The following is a 17,032-nucleotide window of genomic DNA, read 5'->3' on the forward strand; positions in this document are numbered from 1 at the left end:
TCCGTATAAATCACCGGAGCACGCCATCTTCACTGGAGTTGCCCCTGTCACCGGACGACATCGTCCGCATCTCCGTCAGAGAGCATGAGAGATATGTAGCCACTCAATGGGAAGATAGGGTTGTCAGAGTTCGACGCCTTCATCACCGACGCGCCACCTCTGCCCTAGGGTTGCTTCGCCTTGTCGGAAGGTTCCGCTCGGTCACTCGCTTTTCTTTTAATTTGTTCGCCAATTAAAACCGGGACATCCAAAACCCACACCAAAACGCCCAATTACACCCGCATCATTCCCTGCTGGATTCTTGCTTGAGAGAACCAATCTATGATAGTTAGGAGGGTAGTGGCATTCAAATCCATTAAAAATCAAATTATAGTTTTTACATTTTGATTTCTCTAAAAGGTGGATATTATTTAGTGGAAGGTGATGTTTCCATCGATAGCGGGTGCCTATGGTGATTTCGTCAAGCTCCAGACCTGTTAAAACAGTTTCTTGGGCTCGATTTTTCAAAGGTGCCTACAGAGGTAAGATGTGTGCTCATGGAGGTAAGACCACCACTGTGCCGACCATATGAATAGGCAACACAGAGCCATCTTTATTTGGCGAACGTGCTTCACAATTATGGGGGTCTCAATTTTTTTTTTGGAAGTGTACCCCTTCCAGTTTTTTTCTGCGTTGCTCGCCACTGCATATGTGTGACCGTCCGTGATAGTAGTGTGTTCGAAAAAAAGCTTTGATTCCTGCTTGCTCACCGTCGGTAGTGAAGAAAAGATTCTTTTAGGGCATGGGTCTGTCTCTTCTAGCCCATTTACGTTAACTGACGGGCCGTCGATGCATTCAGCCCATCTCTCTCCTGGCCCACGATATCCCAATGTTCTCTTTGCGCATCGAGCCACACGAGGTTCGACCAAATCGCCCCCGCCGCCACCCACGCAGTAGGCCAGCTCCGCCACTCCTGCCGGCAAACCTCGGCCTCCACCGTCCTCCGCCGGTAACCCCCGTCTCCGGCCGGTTCCCACTGTCCTCGCCTGACTGCCGCCGCTCCCGCCCTCCCAGATCGGCCGCGGCGAATCGGGCCGCTCACCTCCGTGCCGACCCCGTCCCCGCCGGCAAACCTCCTCCTCGGTCGACCTCCTACCCAGCCGACCTCGTCCCAAAGCAGAGGTTAGCCTCGCGTCCCTCTTTTGTTCAGCTCCTGTTGGTTGCTTTCTGCTATACATGCTGTTCTGCGATGCTGTAAGGTGTTGTGTTCGTGATTGATGCTGTGACGATTCTTGCCGCTACTAAGTAGTACTGATGTGGTGATGCTTGTTTGAAAAATAAATTCATTTTAGATACTTGTGCAGATTTAAGATAACTTGTATGGAAAAAAGATTGACGGTACATTGCTAAGCTTGTTGCTGGTACTGATGTTCTGCTTTGCAAATGAATTGCTCCGTTTAATTAACACTCTAGTGTTTTTTGTCCAGTGGCGGCGGCGTAGTCGTAGCGTCGAAGATGATCATCCCCGTGCGCTGTTTCACCTGCGGCAAGGTAAAACCCATCATCCACCCTCCCTCAGCTAGCCTTTCTCCTCCTCCCCGCCGTTTCTTCTAGGGTTCGCCGTGTCTCTGGTGTCGCCGATTCTGCTCCGTGTCGCTAGGTGTTTCGTCAATTTCCGTACTGGGGCTCCTGCTCTAGTCTGCCACCCTCTATTGTCAGGACCCTCTATGAAATAGGATTGGTGTTTTGGGAGAAGTGGTGGTTTGTAGAAGATGAAGGCATGTTGGAGGTAATTGGTGAAGTGGTTGTGAGGATGGGATCTGTTGTGGTGACCATGGCTGAAGATGTGGTAGTTGGCTTGGTAACCGAATTTTGTTCTGCTTGTCGGCTTGACGAGGTGTGAAGGAAATGGTGGTGCTTTGTTGGGTGCTGGGGCTGGTGTGGAGATTTCTGTGATTGGGGAAAGGTGGTGGCTTTGGTGTGGAGCAGTCAAAATTGGGCGGCTTTGAGTCACCGGCGGTGAATGAACGGTTGACTGTGCTCTCAATTGCACCGAAACGAGTAAAGATCGATGCCATGTTCGACATCATTGCTATCATTGTTTGTCATCCTTCGCTCTGTTCTGTCTGATTGTCAGTTAACTTACGGAGGAGTTGTTAGTGTCCTGACATCTATGGACGCGTGCTGCAGATTAGGTCACACCGTCTGTTAGGGCATCCGCCGCCTCTAGACTCTGGTTCTAGGTTTGTGTTGATTTCTGAGAGTTTCCCCATCTATCCTCACAAAAAATTAACAAATTATTTCTTGTCCATGGTCCCCTAGTTTTTTGTACCAAGATTTGACACCAGGGTTTATTTATAGTGTGGCTCATCGATTGTTCCAGGGTGATATTAACTGACAAATTTTCCCATTTGAAATTTTGTAAAGTAATAACGCTGTATTTTTTCTGTTGCTTTAATGCATCGACATAACTCCTGGTCCTTGCGAGAAAAAGAATTAGAAATCAACTGAACAGTTAATATTCCTTGCTTGCGCAGGTGATCGGTAACAAGTGGGACCACTACCTCGATCTTCTCCAGGCCGATTACACGGAAGGGTAAAAATTTGTGCACCTTTTGCATCCTGCTTACTGTTATGTAGTTTGATTGTGCATATTGTAGTAAGGCTCTGTCTTTGATCGTGTTGCGGGAGTTGAGGCATCCTGCATTTGGTTGTTTTTTTCGTTGGAAGGAAACATATTCACATAGATCATGTGCGTTGTTGCTCCTCATCTCCATGTGAGGAAGTGAGGAACACCAGATCTGTTGTACAAATGTACATGTCAAGTTGTCAACAACTGTGATACATTATGCCCGGACAAATGAGTAGAATAAGCTACTCCTTCCGATCCATATTAGTTGTCACTAATATAGATGTATCTAGACATATTTTAGTTCTAGGTACATCCATACTAGTGGCAAGTAATATGAATCGGAGGGAGTATTATAGAATTTAGCTTGTGGACAGTAGGGACGTGAGAGCGATGCTCTATATATTGTGAGTAAGGTACACCAGTGAACACTGAAGCGGACCTGATCCATGATGAATAGTGGAGAGATGAGCTATGTTGATGTAGTATTAGTGTCAGTTTCCTCGCTTTAAGAACCTTTGCAAGTCTTCTACTGGTGGCATTTCAGTGAGATATGACTGTAACTGGGATATGCAGAGTAGTTAAGAGTTATGCGACTGTTTAAACAAAACAGGTGAATATGGACAAGGTTGCTTTTGTTGAATCCTTTTACGGTGCAGTACTTAAATTTGTATTACATTTTCTTGGTGTCCGAAGTAATGAGGTACATATCATATACTAGTCTTGGCAAAAAATCAAGTGTCATCAGGTTAGTTACTTTCCATTCTCTCTGGTGTTTTACACTGATGATATGATGGAGTGAATAATATTGCGTTTCTTGTAAATGGACACTGTAAAGATAAGACAAACGTACATGATGCAACCTATAGTTCCGTTCCTACTGTTGAGTGTGATCAAGACACTTGACTTCTGAAATACTGGAATCGATGCAATGTGACACTACACCTGGACATATGTATCGATGTTTTTACCAATACCTAAAACTTATAAAATGGCAAGAGGTATGCATTCCAGTTGGCACTATAGAAAAACCTCTTTATCGTACCTAGACCTACATCTCTAGAGAGTACAATTGTGAAAATAATGTCCTTTATGGTTTATTTGATAAGTGTTGCATTGCATATCCTGTTTAAATCGTGTGTCAAAATCTAATTTTATTCATCTTCTTTCTTATGGTTATTTATGTTGTTAGGGATGCTCTGGATGCATTGGGCTTGGTTCGCTACTGCTGCCGGCGTATGCTCATGACCCATGTTGACCTTATCGAGAAGTTGCTCAACTACAACAGTAAGTAGATGCTGTTATGGATCGTTCTGAGTTATGTTTGCTTTCTTTACCGTGTCAGTTGATAGTGGCACTTGCTCATTTTCAGCACTGGAGAAAACGGAGACAAGTTAATACCCATCCTGCTGTGAAACCCTCTTGTTCCTCTTCTCGACATGGGTGTGTGAGGTACTAATGTGAAGTTTGTTCGTTCCTGAATGTCCAAGGACTGTTAGTGTGATAATGGCGTTTCTACTTCATGTAATTTCCGATACTATTAACAAACGTATGTATGCACTATCCAGTATGAACCTTGTCAAAGTTGTAAGCTTTGGAATTATAAATCCGTGTTTTACGTTTCATCTTGTTTGTTGTGGGCACCCATGCACATCTCATCATTCAACCATTACGTTTGTCTAAGAGAAACTGTTTGTGTTGGTACTGATTGATTGTACTAGCTTCATGTTCCCGGTTTGCCATTGAAGTCTGCAGCTGGGCCAGTGAGCACGTGAACTCTGAGAACTCGATCTCATACCAATTCTTCACATAGTGAACATGCATGCGGAAGGCACAGTCGTATGCTCATAGCATCAAAAAAATCCGTTTGTTGGCTCTGAATGCATCATGCGTTGAGTTGCAGGGTTTGAAACTTGGAATTATACATCTCAGGTCTAAGTAGAAAAAAAGTCCAGATGCTCTTTTGTACTACTTTTGTTTTATATAAGGTGTCCAGTTGAACAAGGGCATTCTGTTGAGCTGCAGATTCTTCATCGACGTGTATTTCCTAAGCCCTGGAGCTGCCAAGCTAATTGGGCTAGTATTACAAAGTAGCCCATATCCCCATACTACTAGGAGGTGGTGACTTGGGTGATAGGTGTATATGAACCTATTATTAAAAAGTAATTAAAAACGAAATTTAAAAATGTCACAAAAATCGAAATAAAATGTGTGCATGTATATCCATACATTCCATGGTCTATACAAGATTTAGTGAGAAAGGAACATTTTATTTAGCTTTTATAAGAAAGACAAAAAAGTGCTACATAACTTGTGTTGGAGCATCAATGTTTTTCTTTTTTTACACGGGACATATAATTTTTTTTTTGAAAAAAGCATGTCTAGATGTATGTGTGAAATTTTATTTCAGAATTTTTAACATTTTAAAATATGTTTTCACATAATGGGGTTATATTACACGTGAGTCGAGTTGGATTTCCCATACTATTGGGGTTCACGCCTGTCCGTACGTCCAGATTGTTCCTCGGCCAAGTAAAATGAAAGTGCTTCCTCCATTTCATAAAGGTGACATTTGTTAAAATTTAGATGTATCTAGACACTAAATAGCATTTAGATATATTCAAATTTTAATAAGGGTTTTGCTATGTCCCAGTCAACTGAGATTTTGTTAAGTCTAAGTCACTTACAAAAAAGTGTTTGAGTTGCACTTTTTTGTTAAAAAAGTGCAATTGTATTTTTCTGTCGAAAATGTGTGAGATGCACTTTTCTTTGTACTGCAGTTGCATTTTTCTGAGGTGACTGAGACTTATGAAAATCTCAGTCAACTCAGACATAGACATACCCTTTTAACAAATCTTAAACAAACTTTATGAGGTTCGGAGGGAGTAGAAATGTTGGCTGCCACCATTGGGGCAGGTCGTGGTATCAAACTATGAATGGAGCGTGACACGTTACGCTTCCAGGGTAAGTGTAGGAACAGGACAGAGAATGCACATGAGTTGAGAGAGAAGAAGAGAAAGCAATGCTTGGCAGAGCAATTGTGCGACACATTCAATGTTTGGCTTGTCAGCTGCACGCAACGCATATGCCACCACATTGAACTCAAGAACTTGCATAAAAATGGCCCGGCCGATGCTGGATTGCTGGTAGCTAGGAGCAAGGGGATAATAAAGGGCGTGCTACAGCCTACAGATAGTATGCATGTGCAACATTTACCATACCCACATGCCATCGCTGAGTCCGCCATGATGCTCTTGATCGGGAAAAACAGTAGCATCTGCTGCTAGTAATGTAGTTCTGCCAGACGTTGTATTGAAGGATCAGGACTTGAAGTCGAAGTGTTGAAATGAAACATTGCAATGTGTTCGAGCTTCAGAATGCAATGCCTACCTGAATACATTCGCGAGAATCATGAAACTATAATGATGATCTCTCATTTTCCATAGATATGTGATCATGACTCACGACCAAAGAACGGACATAGCGTTCTCTTGGTGAAGGAATTTCACTCTACTAGGAGACCTACTCCCTCCTCGCCATATTGTAATGCATATAAGTTTTTACAAAAATCAAACGATGTAAACTTTAATCAAGTTTATTACAATTGCAACTATATATCATATGAAAAAAAATGTAGCTAGTTAGAGATGAATCTATTTTTGTACTTTAAATGTCTTCATTTTTTCTACATACTTGGTCGAACTTTAGAGCATTCGACTTAGATTGTGGCAAAGGAGGAAGTATAGAGATCCATGCACTTTAAAAGATCACTTATGTCCTTACATGTGGGGCGGGCTATACAACATATGTGGCCATATGTCATGGACTAACTACATATTTTTTTTCCTTTTTCAAGGAATAAATATGGAAAACTATGCGGATTTTTAAAATGATATTAAATAAAAATTAGATCTTGGTGGAAACATCCTCATTTTCGAATGCCGCTATACAATAAGAATATGGACAATGGTGAAGCAACCCCTCCACCTAATTGAATTCCTTCACAGGCTCTATCTTTGACTTTATCTTTTGTTTCTTCTCTTCATCTTTGACTCATTGACCATTCCATGACCACAAAGTACTTTTGAGTAGTATTGTCTTGCTTTGCTTGACTTTTGCCGACCCAAGTTCTTAGTAAGCTCGGGTGAAACAACTAAGGTGAAAATTATTTATTCCCAAGGCAACTACTACCTGTCAACAAGATTAAGGAAGAAACAACGTTTGGGGATGACACGTGCGAACACTTGAGGTACTTGATACCGGGAGATTATGCTTTTGTATGACTATATGGCTTTAAAAAATTGTATTAAAAAGTTATAAAAAATGTTCTTAATTAGTAAAAAAAATGTCATGTATTTTGCCTCGTTGAAATAAAAATTTCTGCCACAAAGGAAGAATTCTCAAATTAAGGGTTAAGATATTTGCGCTAGCCAATTTAACCAAATAGGTGAATGCCCGTGCGTTGCTACGGGTCCTCGAGTTTCTTCTGCGATGCACATGTAAAGATCATGTGCATCTGTATATATGCCACCAATTTAACAACAGCAAGATCGGTCGTAGGGAAGTTCATGTGTGCTATGCGAGAAAATAATATTTTAAGTTGCATTTGATCGAAAGGTTTCTTGTTGAATCAAACAATAGACACCCATGTCTCATCTCTTCCTCCATCATATGCTCTTCCAGTTCCATCTTAAACATATGAGTAGGGATTTCTTGCTGGAGTTCTAGTGATCCATTTATCTTAAACAATTTGAAAATCGACTTTATAAGTTTTTCAAAATTATATAAAAAAATCTAGAAGTACCCAATGATATATCCTACAAACTTCTAAAATGACAAGTTAAAATAATTTGTGTTTCGAGATGCACAAAAATGTAAAGGGTATGAATCTAAGTATAGTGAATGGTGCTTATTTTCAAAACTTTGAACTTTATCGGATTTTTCATTTTTTATGTGGCCTACAATATAAAGAATTTCAATTTTACATACTCGCTGGATACAGCATCGACTATACATTTGGATTCTTTTGAAACCTATAGATATGTCTTTTGAAGTTTCTAAATAAAGGGAGCCGGAGCCAAAGTTTCGGAAAACATGTCACGATAGAAAATTATGATTGAAAAGAGATTGGAATGGGATCGACCAAAATTTTCAGTGTTAGCATAGTCGGGGGCGCCGTCCCATGGCTTCCGGAGTAGTGTCGCTCATCCGTTTCACCTAGCATCGGATCGCCATTATCCCTGCATGCCGAACTGTAGGGTTGTACATGTATGTCGATGAAGCGCATTAGCCTGCAAGCTAGATGATTTGGGAATAGATTGAGAGCTATTTCTCTTTGGAGGATTGATCGATTGGTTATGTAATGATCCTCAGATAGAAGGAAACAAGAAGGAAGCAGAGACCCTGTGGTGGAAATCAAGCAATTGACCCATCCGGCGAGCGAGACCGTGTCCGGCGAGCTCGGCGTCATGGTTCCGCGGAGCAGCGTCTGTTGACGAGACCCAAAAAGGCCACCCCCGAGAGAAGCACCGTGTGTGGCTCTACTTTTCTATGGACCGCGCAGCGGTGCTCGTGTACAGTGTACTCAAAATCTAGGAACTTGGGCGACAGCGGTCCGGGCCTGGTTTCGGTGTCGATGTCACGACACAACAGAAATCGAGAGGCCGATCGTTGTGCTAAGCGCACGGGGCTGCCCACGGACTTTCTTCAAGCGCATGCATGCGAGGAGAGAGTTGTTCTAGAAGAGTCTAAATTTATCTATACCGTACATATTTAGCTTATTTGAAGATCTTTGTCGCCCAGATTGTTGCCGCAGATTTACCAAGCAAAGGTTAGAACACAAGGGCGTGTATCTGATTAAAAGCAAGATGCGCGAGTACAGGAACATACGATCATCTATCATGACTAATTTTCATGCCGTGTTTCAATCAAGTACCTGGACACACCCGTAAAGTTCCGTGTATCTTATCTGCCGGCTATGTTTCTGTCAAGTTTAAGGTTAGGATTAGAAGATCCAGAGACAGTCTTTTCGACACATCATCCGGCCATCATAATGCTAACAGTTTGGAGATGGGCCTCTTCTTCGACATGTGCAAGAAGCAAATACGATTGTGCAGGTCTTTGAAAAAACTAGGGATCCATTTTTATCCGGATTTATATCATTCTTCATTACTCATGGTTTTCATTTCTCTTCTATTATTGAAAAAATAAATTAAACTGAGAAGTATTTATTTATTGTTGTGTGTTTTGTAAGTTCCTCGATATTATTTCAGCACTCAATGACTGTATGAGAAACAGAAATATTTCTCGACCTCAAGTGTCATGTAATTTTTCTCCCCGATGCAACACACGGGTATGTTTCCTAGTTTAACCAAAAGTCCAAACTGATAAAAAAAAAAGGCTATGCAGTATATTTATATTCATTAGTTTCTTCGTGTAGAGTAAGCCTAGGGGAACTGGAGTTTATGTTTAAATCAAACAACATGCATATTAATTGGATACGGAATAACCTCATAGGTAGCTTAGTATCTATGTTGCTACATGGGCTTAGCCCAGTGATTGGGATCGCAGTGGCGCACCCCAACGACCGGAGTTTGATTCCTATCAGGGACGAATTTCGAAATTGTCACAACAAGTCCCGCTTCTACTATATTACAAAGTGTCTAGTTCCTCCTAGACACGGTTTCATTTTTTTAAAATCCTAAACTAACATAAAAGTTGGCCACCATTATAGATTCATAGAAGTAATAATTCGAGGTAATGAATTTAAGTTTGAAGACAATCTTGATTACAACACAAAATGTTTTCCTCTTCATCGACTCTCCGCATGAAACATGGCATCATGGTCACACTTTGGCACGTGCCTGCATACTGCTTCATTTCCGATCTGTAGATCAATGTCCATTTGGTCCGCAGCCAAGTCCAACAGGTAGGTAGGTGCATATATACAAGGCAAATATGCTGGGGTTCATCACGTTGCCTGCAAGTACTGCATCTTCAGTGAAGCGTTTGCGTCTGCAGCATCTCTGAAAGAGATGAGCACGCTCAAGTGTTTCCCGCACGGTCTGGCCATGCCGGCACCGGCGCATCCAAGCAGCTGGTACGTCCGCACGGCTGTATTCATCGCGCACACATGTAGACGAGGTCGTCATGACTCATGAGCAAGGTGATGTATGCAGGTATGGGAGCCGGGTTGCGAGAAGATCAGGCGGTGGGAGATGGGCCAGCAAAGCCACCGTGACGACTAGTTTCGAGGGCACCATGGCGGGGATGGCGCCGGCCCCTGAGCAGGTGGAGACGATGCGGTGTCTGGGCTTGGGAGGATGGGTGGAGGAGCAGCTTCTGCCGCTCCTCACCCCGGTGGAGGACGCGTGGCAGCCCAGCGACCTGCTCCCCTGCTTCTCCCTCTCTGCAGCAGCAGCAGCAGCAGGCTCTATCGTCCAGCAGCAGCCGGCGATGACGATGACGACAGAGGAGCTGCAGGCCCGAGCCGCCGACGTGCCGGACGACGTGTTGGTGTGCCTGGTGGGCAACATGGTGACGGAGGAGGCGCTGCCGACGTACATGTGCATGGGCAACCGCGTGGCGGGGTTCTGCGACGAGACGGGCTGCAGCGACCTCCCCTGGGCGCGCTGGCTCCGCGGCTGGACGGCTGAGGAGAACCGCCACGGCGACCTCCTCAACCGCTACCTCTACCTCTCCGGCCGCGTCGACATGCGCCAGGTGGAGAGGACCGTCCACTACCTCCTCCGCAACGGCATGCAGATGCTCAGGCCGTCCAGCCCCTACCACAACGCCGTCTACGGCGCCTTCCAGGAGCGCGCCACCTTCATCTCCCACTCCCGCACCGCCAGGCATGCCGCGCGCCACGGCGACCGCTGCCTCGCCAAGATCTGCGGTGTCGTCGCCGCCGACGAGAAGCGCCACGAGACGGCATACACCAAGATGTCCGCCAAGCTCTTCGAGCTCGACCCGGACGGGATGGTGCGCGCGCTGGCCGCCGTCCTGCGCGACAAGATCACCATGCCCGGCCAGCTCATGACCGACGGACGCGACGCCGACCTCTTTGCACACTTCTCGGCGGTGGCGCAGCGCGCCGAGGTGTACACGGCGAGGGACTACGGAGACATGGTGGAGCACTTCGTGCGGAGGTGGAAGGTGGCTGACCTCGCCGGGGGACAGCTGTCCGGCGAGGGACGGCGCGCGCAGGACTATGTGTGCGGGATGCCGCGGAAGATCCGCCGGATGGAGGAGCTGGCCCACGACCGTGCGATCAAAGCCGCCAAAGAGCCCGAGTTCGCAAGGTTCAGCTGGGTCTTCGACAGGTCCGTTTGCATAAGAGCCTGATCCATGCATCCATCTACTCCGCACGGTCTTGCGGACTACTTAATTCCGATCCATGAATAACAAGCAGCAACATCAGCGGCAGGATGAGGGATCGTCGTCGTAATAAGTAACCTAAGCTTTCTACGCAACCGTGTTACGTACTTTTGATTCGAGTTGAGCCAGTGAAGTCGAGGAAGCTATTTAGCTTCCACCTATGCAAATTGTATGCGTTTGTTGGTTTGTTCAATCTAGCCTTCGACTATTTTTCCGAACAGAGGGAGTAATTATCTAGTCGAGCTAAGTTTGTGCAGTAAATGGATTCTATAGATTTCGTGTGCACTGCATGGTAATGTGTGCCGTTCAGTAATATTTTGTTCGGTGGCGCGCGACAGCCCCGGGCCCTCTCGGCCGCCAACATCGCCCCGACTGCCAACGCCGCCGGGCCACGAAGCCGCCCCCCTCTCGCCGTCACCGCAAACACAGTAAGCTCCCAACAACCTCCCGTGACTCGACTCGATGGTGGGCATCGTTTCGTGCGATCACAGAGGATGGATCTCTCATCCGAAGAGGAGGAGATCAATTTGGTGGGAGAATTCGTCGATCCGCCTGCTTGATGCTTCGTCATCAGAGGTTGGATCCTCTTCTTTCCGCGGCAAGATCAGATCGGGCGCGAGGATCTCTGTGGCGGGAATCCGCGTTTTGGTTGGGCCGCCGGCTGTTGGATCCATTGCTCGTGATCATGGCGTCGCTGCGTCGCGTCCCACACCGCCCTACGCACGCGTGTGTGATGTGATTCGAACTGGACCGAGAGGTGGTTCAATGGTGGCTGTTGGGCTCTAGCCCACTACTGTTCATCATGGGCTGCTCGGGACAAACGGAGACACAGATAAATTCCCTACATTGCCGATCCGATGCAACCTTAACTACTCCAGGGTCTTGTTCGTGCCTCATCCCACTCCGCCGAAATCCTCTTCCCCCACTCCGCCCACTCCTCCTCAGATCTGGCATGGGGTCCGCTCCGACGACACCAGATCCTTCGCTCAGGTTCTGACCTCTCCGCCGGTGATGGATCGCTGCTTCGGTGGCTCCCGCCGATCTCCCCCAAGAAGATCTCCTCACAGGAACTATTTCGGGAATAGGCCTAGGGTTGGATCTGATGCTGATAGGCGTGAAGAGTAGCGCAGATGGAAGGAAGAAAGGCGTCGCGATGAATTATGGCAGCGAGAAGAGGAGATAAGGAGAGAAGAAGATAGGAGAAGGGCAGATCAAGGAAGATTGCACGATGAGGAGTGTCGCCGCGTCGAGGAGAGACGCAGACTGGATGATGAACATCACAGAGAAGCCCTGCGCAACTCGAAGAGATTTGCAAGAGAGAGAGAGACAGAGAGAGAGGTCTGGCGGAAAGGAAGCGCAAGGAGGAAGAATCCGCCCGTGCTCGTGACCGGTGAGCGCACCGACCGGAGACGCAACCAGATCCGGCTCATGCTCCAGCGAATTCGACTCGATCCATGGAGGCGAGTTTACCTATGACAGCTAATCCCTCTATCCCTGCACATAACACCCTGATTAGCTCAGTGCCTACCGACAACATGGAGAGTAGCTGGGATAACTGCAATTTCTTCATCTTCTATTCTGGAGCCGGCGGGGTCCTTTGTACCTCCGATGGTTGCGGTTTCTACACATGCTCCTCAGCAAATTTGTTCTAGCTGTGAAAGATGTGGTGGCTCACAAATTTAGATATCTGTCAGAAAAGGGATTCGTGGAAATACCGTCCCCCCTTCTTTGGTAGTGATGATTTTAGATCTGTGTTTTACTCAATCCCTGTCACAGATACAGAAACTCAACCTCTTGATCAACCCAATTATGCTCACATTACAGTGGAAAAAGGAACGGTGAACTGTAGGAATATTGAGCATGAATTTAATGTTTGGGCTGATTCAATGAACTGGAGGTTCTTTGCAAGAGAGGTGTCTCCAGCTGAGTTTAGAACTTTATTTCCCAATGCCAAGTCCATTGAAGAGCTTGCTCACTTTGGTAAGTTTTTCATGAAAATGTTACCTCATGCTATCATTACTATTGAGAAGTGGTCTGGAGACATTGAACCGTTTGCAGTCATGGAGGAAGCTTGGTTCGAAATCAAGGGTATCCCCATGAAATACGGGAACAAATCCACTGCCTTTTATGCAGCCAGTCCTGTTGGGGAAGCATCTTGCTCTGGATAAAAACTTCCTCAGAAACTTCAGCTATGTCAGGGTTAAGATTGGATCTCTTGACTTATCTCTTGTTCCTAATACAAGGATAGGTGAAATAAAAGGTGGATTCTATGAATTGCAATACACTAGGGAACTATTTGAATCCAGCACTACACCTGGTACCCCCATTGTGGTGAATGACAAGAACAACATGGAAGAGGTAGGTCAAGGTACTCCAAAGCATCAGAGAACTGGTAGGGATGACAATAACATAGGCTCCCAATCAGCTCATACAAAAACTACTATCAGTTCACATACTGCACAAGGCACCCAAAGGATGACTGCTCCACCTGGAAGCTCCAATTTGACCAAAGATTATGGGAAAAGGATAGTCTCTGAAACTGTTTCCATTCCATCTCATATTTCCTCTCTGTCTAATGGTGAGGCATCTACCTCCTCTGTTTCTCCTGCTGACACTATGAACAAAACAATACTGAATGTGGTCAGTGATGTTCCTCATGTTCTTGCACCTGAGAAACTGGATTTTGAACCTGCTCTCACTCAGGATGACCCTACATTCCGCAAGTTTGTTTGTGATCTCACAAAATCTGGCAGTGATAAAGCAATACATCTGCAGAAACAATACAGTCACTTGATGGATCCCATCATTGAAGAAAACCCTAAAGACAATGAAATGTCAGAGGAAAAAGTTGACTATGATAGTTCCTCTTCTGACAGTGATAATCTTTGCCAAGGGATGGGTGGAGGTGGGATTTCTAGGATGGTTATCATGGCCCTTTCCTTGACTGGAACATGAACACACTGATGTGGTTATTGATACGTCTCCAACGTATCTATAATTTCTTATGTTCCATGCTTGTTTTATGACATTACCTACATGTTTTGTTCACACTTTATGTCATATTTATGCATTTTCCGGAACTAACCTATTGACAAGATACCGAAGTGCCAGTTCCTGTTTTCTGCTGTTTTTGGTTTCAGAAATCCTAGTAAGGACATATTCTCGGAATTGGACGAAATCAACGCCCAGAATCTTAAAATTCCACGAAGCTTCCAGAACACCCGAGAGGGACCAGAGGAGAGCCACAGGCCCACCACACGTGTGGGCGGCGCGGCCAAGGAGCCAGGCGCGCCCCCTACTGTGTGGTGGCCCCAGACCCCCTTCGACTCCGCCTCTTCGCCTATAAGAAGCCCCCTGACCTAAATCTTCGATACGAATAAGCCACGGTACGAGAAACCTTCCAGAGCCGCCGCCATCGCGAAGCTAAGATCTGGGGGACAGAAGTCTCTGTTCCGGCACGCCGCCGGGATGGGGAAGTGCCCCCGGAAGGCATCTCCATCGACACCACCGCCATCTTCATCACCGCTGCTGTCTCCCATGAGGAGGGAGTAGTTCTTCCTCGAGGCTAAGGGCTGTACCGGTAGCTATGTGGTCAATCTCTCTCCCATGTACTTCAATACAATGATCTCATGAGCTGCCTTACATGATTGAGATTCATATGAGTTTTGTATCACTATTCATCTATGTGCTACTATAGTGATGTTATTAAAGTACTCTATTCCTCCTCCATGATGTAATGGTGACAGTGTGTGCATCATGTAGTACTTGGCGTAGTTTATGATTGTGATCTCTTGTAGATTATGAAGTTAACTATTACTATGATGGTATTGATGTGATCTATTCCTCCTTTCATAGTACTTGGTATAATTGCGTTGGTCTATCATGCACTCTAAGTTTATTTAAATATGAATATCGAATGTTGTGGAGCTTGTTAACTCCGGCATTGAGGTGCTCTTGTAGCCCTACACAATTAATGGGGTTCATCATCGAACAAGAGAGTGTAGAGTGGTTTTATTATGTGATCAATGTTGAGAGTGTCCACTAGTGAAAGTATGATCCCTAGGCCTTGTTTCCAAATACTGCAATCAGTGCTTGTTTACTGTTTTACTGCATCTCTACTTCCTGCAATATCTCCCACGTCAACTGCACGCCAGCAAGCTATTTTCTGGCACCGTTACTACTGCTCATATACATTCATACCACCTGTATTTTACTATCTCTTCGCCGAACTAGTGCACCTATACATCTGACAAGTGTATTGGGTGTGTTGGGGACACAAGAGACTTCTTGCATTGTGATCGCAGGGTTGCATGAGAGGGATATCTTTGACCTCTTCCTCCCTGAGTTCGATAAACCTTGGGTGATCCACTTAAGGGAAAACTTGCTGCTGTTCTACAAACCTCTGCTCTTGGAGGCCCAACACTGTCTACAGGAAAAGAAGCGTGAGTAGACATCAAGCTATTTTCTGGCGCCGTTGCCGGGGAATGAAAAGCTTCCACACAGGGATTTCCTCCCTCGTCAACCACGCGTCAGTTGTAGACAGTTAAGCTATTTTCTGGCGCCGTTGCCGGGGAGGAAAGGTAAAAGGCACTCACACTCCGGTCCCAGGTAACTAAGTTATTTTCTGGTACCATTGTAAGTGCTCGAAGCTATTTCCTTTAGATCCTGCAATTGCATCTTTTTGTTTCTTGTTTTTATTTCACTAGTTAGGCATAATGGAAAGCAACATGGAGCTTTTTAATCTATTTCCTGAGTTAAGACATGGATGGTTTGATGCGAAAATTAAAAAACCCACGGAACATATTAGTATGAACACTTTGAACACCATTGTTGCTAATGATATGGAAAATTCTAAGCTTGGGGAAGCTAGTTTTGATGAGCATGATCTTTTTAGTCCCCCAAGCATTGAGGAGAAAATTTACTTTGATGATACTTTGCCTCCTATTTATGATGATTATAATGATAGTGGTCTTTTGGTGCCGCCTACTATGGAGAGTAAATTTAATTATGATTACAATATGCCTCCTATATTTGATGATGAGAATAATAATGATAGCTACTTTGTTGAATTTGCTCCACTACAATTAATAAGAATGACTATGCTTATGTGGGTAGTAATAATTTTATGCATGAGACTCATGATAAGAATGCTTTATGTGATAGTTATATTGTTGAGTTTGCTCATGATGCTACTGGATATTATTATGAGAGAGGAAAATATGGTTGTAGAAATTTTCATGTTACTAAAACACCTCTCTATATGCTGAAATTTTTGAAGGTACACTTGTTTTATCTTTATATGCTTGTTGCATTATGCTTCATGAATTTGTTTATTTACAAGATTCCTATGCATAGGAAGTGGGTTAGACTTAAATGTGTTTTGAATTTGCCTTTTGATGCTCTCTTTTGCTTCAACTCTTATTTCTTGCGAGTGCATCATTAAAATTACTGAGCCCATCTTAATGGCTATAAAGAAAGCACTTCTTGGGAGATAACCCATGTGTTTATTTTACTACAGTAATTTTGTTTTATATTTGTGTCTTGGAAGTTGTTACTACTGTAGCAACCTCTCCTTATCTTTATTTTATTGCATTGTTGTGCCAAGTAAAGTCTTTGATAGTAAAGATGATACTAGATTTGGATTACTGCGCAGAAACAGATTTCTTGCTGTCACGAATTTGGGTAGGGTTCTTTGTAGGTAACTCAGAAAAATCTGCCAATTTACGTGATCCTCAGATATGTACGCAACTTTCATTCAGTTTGAGAATTTTCATTTGAGCAAGTCTGGTGCCTCTAAAAAATTCGTCTTTACGGACTGTTCTGTTTTGACAGATTCTGCCTTTTATTTCGCATTGCCTCTTTTGTTGTGTTGGATGGATTTCTTTGTTCCATTAACTTCCAGTAGCTTTGAGCAATGTCCAGAAGTGTTAAGAATGATTGTGTCACCTCTGAACATGTGAATTTTTGATTATGCACTAACCCTCTAATGAGTTTGTTTTGAGTTTGGTGTGGAGGAAGTTTTCAAGGGTCAAGAGAGGAGGATCA

The 17,032-nt window shown here is 44.6% G+C and overlaps 2 protein-coding genes across 2 annotated transcripts; both read left to right on the forward strand.

The window, feature by feature from the left end:
• Positions 1 to 882: 882 nt before the first annotated feature.
• Positions 883 to 4,233, forward strand: LOC127301834 (DNA-directed RNA polymerases I, II, and III subunit RPABC5). The gene is made up of 5 exons (XM_051332113.2): positions 883 to 1,161; positions 1,467 to 1,530; positions 2,517 to 2,575; positions 3,801 to 3,895; positions 3,981 to 4,233. The coding sequence occupies exons 2-5, from the start codon at positions 1,495 to 1,497 to the stop codon at positions 4,004 to 4,006; spliced, it is 216 nt and encodes a 71-aa protein (XP_051188073.1). The 5' UTR covers positions 883 to 1,161; positions 1,467 to 1,494; the 3' UTR covers positions 4,007 to 4,233.
• A 5,291-nt stretch (positions 4,234 to 9,524) lies between these two features.
• Positions 9,525 to 11,205, forward strand: LOC127301835 (acyl-[acyl-carrier-protein] desaturase 4, chloroplastic). Its single transcript, XM_051332114.2, has 2 exons — positions 9,525 to 9,707; positions 9,787 to 11,205. The coding sequence occupies exons 1-2, from the start codon at positions 9,643 to 9,645 to the stop codon at positions 10,952 to 10,954; spliced, it is 1,233 nt and encodes a 410-aa protein (XP_051188074.1). The 5' UTR covers positions 9,525 to 9,642; the 3' UTR covers positions 10,955 to 11,205.
• The last annotated feature ends 5,827 nt before the right edge of the window (positions 11,206 to 17,032 follow it).

The sequence above is a fragment of the Lolium perenne genome, chromosome 5 (genome assembly GCF_019359855.2).
Source record: "Lolium perenne isolate Kyuss_39 chromosome 5, Kyuss_2.0, whole genome shotgun sequence".
Lineage (NCBI taxonomy): Eukaryota > Viridiplantae > Streptophyta > Magnoliopsida > Poales > Poaceae > Lolium > Lolium perenne.

What these genes read in the sequence shown, in the direction of transcription:
- LOC127301834 (XM_051332113.2), top strand. Translation starts at nt 1,495, where the DNA reads ATGATCATCCCCGTGCGCTGTTTCACCTGCGGCAAG. An exon ending in GCTGTTTCACCTGCGGCAAG is followed by an intron (nt 1,531 to 2,516) that starts GTAAAACCCATC and finishes TTGCTTGCGCAG; the next exon opens with GTGATCGGTAACAAGTGGGA. An exon ending in CAGGCCGATTACACGGAAGG is followed by an intron (nt 2,576 to 3,800) that starts GTAAAAATTTGT and finishes TTATGTTGTTAG; the next exon opens with GGATGCTCTGGATGCATTGG.
- LOC127301835 (XM_051332114.2), top strand. Translation starts at nt 9,643, where the DNA reads ATGAGCACGCTCAAGTGTTTCCCGCACGGTCTGGCCATGCCGGCACCG. An exon ending in CCGGCGCATCCAAGCAGCTG is followed by an intron (nt 9,708 to 9,786) that starts GTACGTCCGCAC and finishes TGATGTATGCAG; the next exon opens with GTATGGGAGCCGGGTTGCGA.